The 9,518-nt window shown below is 33.2% G+C and overlaps 1 protein-coding gene across 3 annotated transcripts in view; it reads left to right on the top strand.

Moving 5' to 3' along the window:
• LOC102679332 overlaps positions 1-7,092 on the top strand; it is a 24,030-nt gene extending 16,938 nt beyond the window's left edge. The window contains exons 1-2 of one of the 3 annotated variants that reach the window (XM_031511223.1): positions 4,383-4,590; positions 6,344-7,092. In XM_031511223.1, coding sequence (XP_031367083.1) covers positions 4,407-4,590; positions 6,344-6,543 — 384 coding nt within the window. In that variant the 5' untranslated portion in view covers positions 4,383-4,406 and the 3' untranslated portion in view covers positions 6,544-7,092. Of the gene's footprint in view, positions 1-4,382; positions 4,622-6,343 lie in introns of those variants that run through there. The other 2 variants (XM_006617300.2, XR_422030.2) reach the window with 2 other exon arrangements.
• Positions 7,093-9,518: the final 2,426 nt, after the last annotated feature.

Raw genomic sequence — 9,518 nt, 5'->3', positions numbered from 1 at the left:
CCGCCTCTTTTGCGATCGCTCGCTTCGAAGGTGAAAAAAAAAAAGAAGGCGAGAGACCGACCGATTCCTTTTCGTTACCTTCTAACCAGACTTTTCGTCGCCTCGGTAATCGCCTAATGAGCCGCGTAATCTTCGCGCCGACGCAAATTGAATACCGTCGCGTTATCGGTGCTGCGAGAGTACTCATCGTGATCATCGCAGAAGAGTCACGGTGATGGGTATTTATCCCGTATTTTTTATTTTTATAGAAAAGTTAATGGGATTGCTTTATCTGGCATATGATTAATTTATTGATTAATATATTTCTATATCAATATCTATATTTATCTTAATAATATTATTAATCTATCTGCAGATAATAAAATCAAAAGAGATTTGAAAATATAATGAGAAACAATTTTAGGAAGTATCAAAGAGCTTTTGATATATGGAATTTCTTTATAATATTACAAATAATATATTCCAACGCAGTAGCATAATTATTATGCTAGTTTTTATGTTAATATTGTTCTTCGCTCCATAATAAAGGATTAACGAACAGCTAGATATTAACTACGATTTGATATTAAGTTAACGTGGTTAATATATTGATAATAATTGAAGGAAACTTGGTTAAATATTTGAGAAACTGCTTCATGATTTCTTATATAAAGTTAATAGCAGATATTTCTGGCAAATACAAGTGAAATGTGCTATTTTTTTGTAATACATGTCGATATGATATAAATCTTTAAACAATCTTTAAACAATAACAAGATAAATATAATATGTACCATCGATTTAACTAAGATTATATTTCTACATATATACGTTTAGAATTTAAATTTAAAATCTGATAATTCTAATCAATTTTTATTATTATATATGAGTTATATTTAAAAGACTGTAATTCCATTTTTGATTAGTCATAAATTGTTTGATATTTTTCGATATTTCGGAGAGAAAAGGTATAAATTTCAGAGCACAGATCCGTAGAGATATTAAAGTAATGAGATTAATTAATAGAATAGACCCCGGAGTTAATTCAGAAGCGTGTGTCGGGTTGACCACAGAGTTACTTACAACTGGGATGCGCCCTATATGTCTATAGAATATTTCAAAATTGACTAAATAATTAATATAACAATGATATATATTTGTTTTAAGATAATTTGACATTTTTAAGAAGATTGGTTAAAAATTATTTTTACTATTCTTCTTGAAATAAAAATTTTAAATAATTGCTTAGTATATCTTAATCAATTGATACTTTCTCAAATAATATTTCTAAAATTTACATAATTATTAAAAAACATTAAGAAAATAATTTTATTTATCTTCTTAAAAATTCTTAATTCTAATGATACGTGATTCATCCATTAACTTAAAATAACAAAATTTCATTTTACAGTATACAAGTAGCGATACAATTAACGAATTAAATTAATATAACTCGCGAAATACATTTCAACATTAGTAAGAAAGATGATATAAACCCTTAAGCGATGTTTGTTAGTTACTTTTCCAGCGTAGTGGAAGCAAAAGCTAGCACAGTCTTGTTTATGGATAAATGTCTTACTTCCCCTACGTCGGTGGTCGCGGCCATCTTGTTACCCCGCCTTTCCTTGCAAAACCCCTTTCATATTCCCCTGCAAATGTTAGACTACCACCACCATCACTGCCACCACCGCTAGCCCCGTCTTACCCTCTCTGGAAAACGTGGTTCCCCATACCATTCGCCCCACCCTCTGCATCCACCATTCTGACTTATCCCCTCCACCCAAAGGAAAAGCATTATCACCACTTCGTAAATTTCTTTCCTTCTTAAGGATAAGAAATGCACTCTTCGTAAACGAGCCTTGAATCAAATGTAATCGGTTAAAAAAGGAGTTGCGCTAAGTATTTAAAAAAAATAGCAAAGTTGAAAAGGAAGCGCTTAATCATTGAAAAAAGTGGAAACGTAATTAATTTTTTTCTTTTAATTTTAATAATTGTAAATTAATAAATTGTTTCTTAAGTATATAGAAGATTGAAATTGTTATTTAATTTTTTTAATTATTATACACTAATGCATGTGTATAATTTAATTTATATATATATATATCTTAATTTAATTAACCATATACTTTCCTTGATTAGTTCATTTTTTAAGATATATTAAAATATTTAAAATTCTTCGTGTCTTTTATCTCTCAAATAAAAGTTCTAATAATAACAAAAATATATTTATAGAGAAACAATTTAATTTATTTATTTTAATATTAATGGAGCACAGGAAAAATAATAAAATTTTGTTTCTCGAAATGCAAGATAAGATTATTGCGCAACGATTATACAAGTATATATTTGGAATCTGTTCAAATTTAATATTCATAAATATAATTTTAAATAAAAATTCTGTCGAAAAGGAAAAAATAATAATTCATCCTTCAACAGGTTAACGAGCTTTTACCATTTAACTCATCTCATAAAGTCTCGTATCTCGATTACTAGAAACGAACTCTCTTCTTTCCCTTTGATTACTTTTCATACACTTATCGCAAAGTGGATTTTCCTTTCTGAGAAAATCTCTCGTGGAAATACGGACATCGTTGAAATCACCTACGGCGATAAAATCTCACGTGCATTGTCTCGTCGTGCTGATCGATTGCTTGGCTCGAAAATCGAATAAGTAGAAAAAGGTCTGCCGCTGATCCGGCAACCGAATCGCGATACGCTCTGCTCAATGTAAACAGTACTGTATCGGAAACTTTTCTCGAATGTTACGTTAAAAGCTTCGCGTTCGTTTTAGTTTTACCGCTTCTCCGTTTTTACTTTTCCCATTGCTTCGTTTATACCATACGAAATGTCGTAATTTTGCTTAAGCTATTTACAATAAAAGCTTCTTTCAAATAGATCTATTGCTTGGATGTAATATTTAATGAATGCAATATTTTTATGACTTTCTGACAATGATTAAATTGCTCTTAATGAAAATGAAATTTAATACGTTAATAAATTTATACGTTAATAATTTATAATTGTATGTATAAATTATCAACCAATTTATAAGTAAAATAGATTTAAAATTTGAAAAAATTTAATATATACTTAATTTTTAAAACTTTACATGCATTTCATTTATAATTATCTACTATTTATCATTTATTTATTCTTTAAAAGTTTTTGTGATTAAAGTTCTTTTGAATTTCTCTTCGTTATTAAATTCAATTCAAATTGATCTCTAAATAAAAATACACGAAAGATAACGATTCAAACAAAGAAAAATATTGAAAGTGTCAAAAAATTCCAGCAATATAAAATTTTATATATATTTGCTCTATCCATTCGTTCGAAATTGCAGAATAAAAGAAAAATACATATTAATCGTTTTCAAACTCTAAAATAACGGTGTCGATTACAATTCCAATAACAGTTCCAAGTTTATATACATTAATAATACGTCTGTAATTTAACAAAAACATTAACTTCAGTTACGCTTGGATACGCGAAGAACAGCTCGAAATAGTTTCGCAACTCGTCAGTGTCGACCACATATTTGAATTTATTTGCGAATGTAAGCAACTTTCCCATGTGCACGAACGGATGAAGAAAGATCGCGGACGGGGCAGAGTGAGAGAGGAAAAGTGGAGGAATAGTGGTAGCGGAATACAATGTCAGGTTGGAAGGATTAGAAGGATCCTTAATCGTCGAAACCCAATCCGGCTGGGGAACGGAATGTCCTCATTTCCATCGGTCCTTTCGCTCCCAAAGATACGTGGAATTTCAGCAATAAAGATAAGAGTCTTCGATTACCAGAGGTTTTCGCGCCCTCCGTTTCTCCATTGGGTTCTCTCTTTCCCCTTCGTGGCTCCGTCTCTTCCCAGTTTTTCTGTATTCCACAGGTATTCACCGCAGATAAGTCTGCGAGAATTTAATGAATCTTTTGTTACAGATACATATAAAATTTGAAACCGCAATTAAGTAAATATCTGATTTATAAAATGTGATACGTTGAATCGATCCTAGAAAATAAGTTTCTTTTTTAAATATTCGTCTACTTTGACAAACCAATTAAAGATTTTTTTCTAAATTATTTTTAAAATTCCATGTGATATATTTCTATCACAATTATTATTATTCTATCATCTCCTTGTATATCATATACATATAATTAAGGTGTATTTAAAGAAAACTCTTCAATTTACATTAACATATTTTAAATTCCTCATTTTAATAAGAAAGACAATAAATTCAACGAGCTTTTTTTATTAAATACAATATCTATATAAAAACTGCAGTTATAAAAAAATATATTATAAATTATTAATATAAAAAAAATTATGCCATTAAGACTAAAACAAAAAGCGTCTACTTTTGACCATCCAAATCTTTTTATTTCTCGACACAAACGAGAAAAAATTCCTCCAGAGATACATTTCAAACGAATGATCCATTTTTACTTCCATTTCGACGAAAGAGTGTTTCGTGATAACGAGAATATACCAGCATCATCCCTCAACGAATCCCGATACCGAGTTCAGTCCGAACTTCGTGGCCAGCAACGAGATAGAAATCGGACGTGGACCAAGGGGGATGCACCTCCGGTCATAGAAGGAGCGGCAAGGATGTGTAAGGACGTGCTATTGCAGGTGAAGGAGAAGTAGGTAGAACGTGGTGTTCTGGAGCCAACGACGATCAATACCCCAACAGCCCGGCATGTACGAGTCTGTATAACTATACCAGTGTATTCGGTGTACACTGTAAGGGGGGTAGTTGGTAGAAATAGGGGTGGAAACATCCCCAAGGAGCCGATAGTAGCCCATAGCGCTGCCAACCCACCCCATAGTTCCGGCCAATGGATGCCCACTGCGATCTCTAGCTCTGTGCTACGAATGAGGAGCCTTCTCAGTCTGTCTCTTCTATCTGTCTGCATGCACTCTCCATCTTTCTCCGATCCATTTCACTTGCCCTCGGTCTCTCTCGTCTCGTCTCGAGACTGACTTAACAATTAAATGCATTTACACGTTTCCTCTGAGAGACCATTCCTTTTTATACGATTTTAATTTGAATCGAGAAAGATAATCTTTCTCCTTCTTCTCTTTCTTTTTCTTTTTTTGTCCAATTCGATACGAATGATAAAGTTTAAACATCGTTTCGCAATTTGGTGATAATAAGTCGGAAATCTGATTGTTGAAAGGCTGAGTTTATACTTGCTGCAATTATAATCATAATTTCTTCATCAGACATCATTTTCACGAGTCTTCATTACAAATGAGAAGCAAATTTCTGGATGATTTTTCATGTTAATTAAACACAAGCAAATAATGCTCTGCAATAATTTCACGTTTGAATGTTTCTTTGAAAATTTTCTATTTTTAATTCGATGTTATTACAAGAGAATAAAGAGATACTCCAAACAAGATAGCGTTTCACGGTTCTATGATGTACAGGAGAAAGGAGAAGATCTAAAGTGACCTTTAGATCGAGCATTCTATTTATCCTAGGTAGCCAGCCTTCGTTATAAATAACAGATTATGTAAGCTTTGATCGGGCGTTCATGTGCATAAAAAATCAAGCAAGAGACTTCTTCACGCTCCCGTTTGCGTTACATCTAGGAGTTTATTATAGGAAGCGGCAAGTAGAACAAGAAAACATAGGAAAATGCTTGGCAAAATAACAACAAAACAACATCCTGTAACTACACGTAAGCAACTAGCAAATAACCGGTCATCTAATATTATTATAAAATTGAACCACCAAGATATTTGATTTTTTTTCCGCTATATCTTCTTCAAATAAATTTTCAACATCGTTTTTAAAAATTACTTTTATTTCTTATAATTGATCAAATTATTTATTCGATAAAATACAATTTTTGAAAACTCACTGAAGGAAACTTAAAAAAAGATCACTCATCTTAAAGATGTAGAATGATCAAAACGAAAAATTCACCTCCACATTCTTCGACTACTTCGAAATCACACGAAATGCAAATCCCTGAATTAACGCCTCCCTTTTCCCTTCACGGGCTCGCCCTTGAAAATCACGGCTGACCTTCGAAACGGAAACTCCCCACGGTAATTATAACGATATATCCACCCTTCCGTTTTTAAAAATAAACGAGGAAGCAACTCTTCCTGGTACGCTTGTACGCGTGGCGAAGTGACCGAGCGAAGATCTTCCGCCGTTCTTCCCTCGGCGTACCCCAAGTTTATTACCTGAAGCTACGAATGAATGGAAGGAGGATGATAAAGCGCGTTAAAAGAGGGTGGTAGTCTACTCCTGAAGGCCGGCGAGGGTGTGGAATTGTAGGCGGGTGTCAGAAGGGGCGAGGGAGGGTGCAGAGAAGGGTTTCATTCATGAACGTGTTTTATTGTTTCAGGCACAACGCGAGCGGAGAACAGAGGAGGCCGGATAATAGCGACGGAGGAACCGGAAAGCATAAACCCGCGCAAAAGTGGGAGCCACTTCAAGCGTTTTCTGCGGCCCAACCCTTCCGAAAATTATCCACGGCGACTTGGCCAGACACGTCCTACCCTAACACGGGATGAGAAGCATTCTTTGTCGATATTATACTCTTGAAAAAATTTTGTCAGGTCAAGAAGATGGATCCGTAAAGAGAGATAAGCGTTAAGAGAGGGATTAAACGGATAAGAGATTTTCCTTAGTTTCGATAATGGAGAGAAAATTTTCTTTAAAAGATACAGAAATTATAGTAATGAGAAAATAAGATAATTCGTGTTCTACTAGACATTCTTCATCGATATTACCTGCTTTTGAAAATATTTCATCAAGTTAAGAATATGAAGGTATAAGAAAGAAAAGAAGTGATGACAAAATTTGTCTTCCATTTTAATAGGAAAAATATTTTATCTTCGAAAAGTATTTTCTTTAAAAAAAAAACTCAATTGTAGTAGAAAGAAAATAATACATTTCGTGTCTCGTCAGCGTAAAACCTTGTACAAAATTTAAAAAAAGAAAAATAGAGAAGATATGCGAGTAAATAGAAGAGGGAGCAAAAGCTTTTAAATTGTGGATAAAACTGGAAAATGATAAAATTCAGAAAGATTGAAAGAGACACGTGTTACATCGTGCCGTTGCAGTTTTTATAAAGAAACAAAGAAAAATTACGAAAAATAAATCTGTCCTCGAATAAAAATTAAGGAAAAATCTTAACAAACGATTTTTTACATCGAGCATTACTAACATGGAACAAATGATGACGAAATAAAATAAAATTATTCTAAACTACAAAACATAATCTGAATTATAAAATATACAGAAAAATTTCAGAAAATACTTGAAATTTTTATTTCGAAACAATAAGAAACAACAATGTGTAAAACCTTTCGTAAAATTCATGACGATATTTATTGGAAGAAGAAAAATTTTATTTGACGCAACGCCATTACATAAATGTGGTTGTGCTACTTTCAGCATTGCCACGCCCCTGTGTTGCAACCTTAACTTCCGACACCACCTATAATAAACCCTTTAAGCTCCCATGTGCATCGCATACTCCTCCTTTCCCCCGTCCCCTATATCCAGGGTCGTCCAAAGTTCAAAGTTCTTTTGACGGTCAGAACTTTTTCCGTTTCATAAACTGGCTCCGGTACAATCCCTGACAAAGTTTCTTTCGTGGAACAGAGCCATCTCGAAATTACCACATCGCGGCCTTCTCCATTAAATTTTCCCAAGTTTTTCGCAACAAAATCGACACTTTGGAGGATAAGTTTTTGAAGGCACTCGTTGAATAAATTAGAATTTATTCGCAGCTCAAATAAAAAAGAAACTACGTAGAGAGCAATACAAATTTTTTAATAGAAATATCAAATTATATTCGATATCAAAATTTTCAATCGATTTATCAATCGTATCAAAATTATGAAATCTCGTTGCTTTAGATGAAGATAAGAAGAATTGATTCACTGAGGATGAATTTTTAGGAAAAGCACGTTCACATTGAAAATTTATTAGACAATAAATAATTCATTAAGTAACAATTAAAACTGAAAATATGTAAAAATAATTAACATATATAAAAACATATATAACACGTTTCAAATCTATTCGATTTTACGAAAAATACTTCAAGATCATGAAAAGAATTATTAAACATCAATTACTATAAAATATTCGATAAGAAACCAAACTCTAACTAACTAACAAACAAAATTACCAACACAAAATTTTGGACACGGTCAGGGAACAAAACAAACATGCTAAAAATTTCAATCGAAATGCAAATAAAAAGAGAGTGCAAAAAAGCTAGAAATTCGACAACGCAAACACATTGCAAAAAGTAATCCATTTTGCATAATCTAAAGTTAAAAAACGGTCCCAATTAAAATTCTAAACACGGCGAAGGAGTTTACAGTTGGAAGCATCGAAATTCATCTCTGGCAGGATTTGAAAAGGCGCACGCTATAAATTTCCGGTGTAAAAAGGGCGGCAGAAGGAAATATCTTTCCCTAGGCAAGACGAAAGAAAGAAATGGCCCCGGCTTTCCAATTAGCATTCTTACTCCTGCCGCTGCAGGCAAATGTCGGCTTTAGGGGGTGGCGAGTGTGCAACATAAACCGCGCGATAAAACGCCGCTGGCACGTGTATATCACCCACACATACAGCCACTTCTTTTTCATTTTAGTTTCTCGCACGGCAGGGTAGAAAGCGGTAAAGTAGAAACGGCAGAAACACGGCCAAGAAGAGTTTATAATGCTCTCCTCGCGCTGCTCCGACACTCTGCCACTTCGCCGACTAACTGCAGATGGTTCTCAAAATTTCTCCCATTTCATAATATGCTTCCTTCAACTTATGATGACATCTTCGATCCGCAATTCATTATTTGGAGAGCTTAATGCGATAAGATGAAGATAGGAGAAAGAATGGAACGACATATATATTTTTAGAATGTAGAATATAAAAGTGATATAATTGTGTAATCTAAAAATATAGTAGAGATATCGTTGAATTTTTGATTTGATCGGGAAAATTGATACAACTGGAGATATTATATCGCAATCTAATAATATATTTAATAAATTTACAATTCTAAAAAAAAAGAAATTTCAAGAAACGAGAACAATGAAATTACAAATTACAGTATCATCAATATTACAAATTATAGTATTAGGATTTGTGATATCAAACAATTGGATATCAAACGAATCAAAATTCCAAGAATTTTCACAACAAACCATACAAAAACCGTGCATCGTTCTCATTCTTTCTTAGAACCATTCAAAAAATATTCAATCATCATTTTAACTCATTCAAACGCAACACAACAATCGATTCAAAGAATAGAAAAACAAATATCAAAATATCCATAGATCGATTCACATAATCATTTTTTCATCATCTCGTCTTGTGAAAAAAAGATAACTTAAAAAAACTATTCGCAAGAATCAATTCGTCTCGAAACGAAATTTTCGCATTCTCTCCTCTGGAAATGAAGGGTTGAGAGTCACGGCGGTGGAGGAACTCGGTATTTTTAACCCTTCGCGAGAAATTCACGCCACGAAGACGTCGAAAAAGCAGTGTCTCAGCTCACGGTT

This window comes from Apis dorsata, unplaced genomic scaffold (assembly GCF_000469605.1).
Source record: "Apis dorsata unplaced genomic scaffold, Apis dorsata 1.3 scaffold_295, whole genome shotgun sequence".
NCBI classification, from domain to species: Eukaryota; Metazoa; Arthropoda; class Insecta; order Hymenoptera; family Apidae; genus Apis; species Apis dorsata.
The sequence above is the reverse complement of the archived record's forward strand: the minus strand, read 5'-3'. Positions and strand labels throughout refer to the sequence as shown.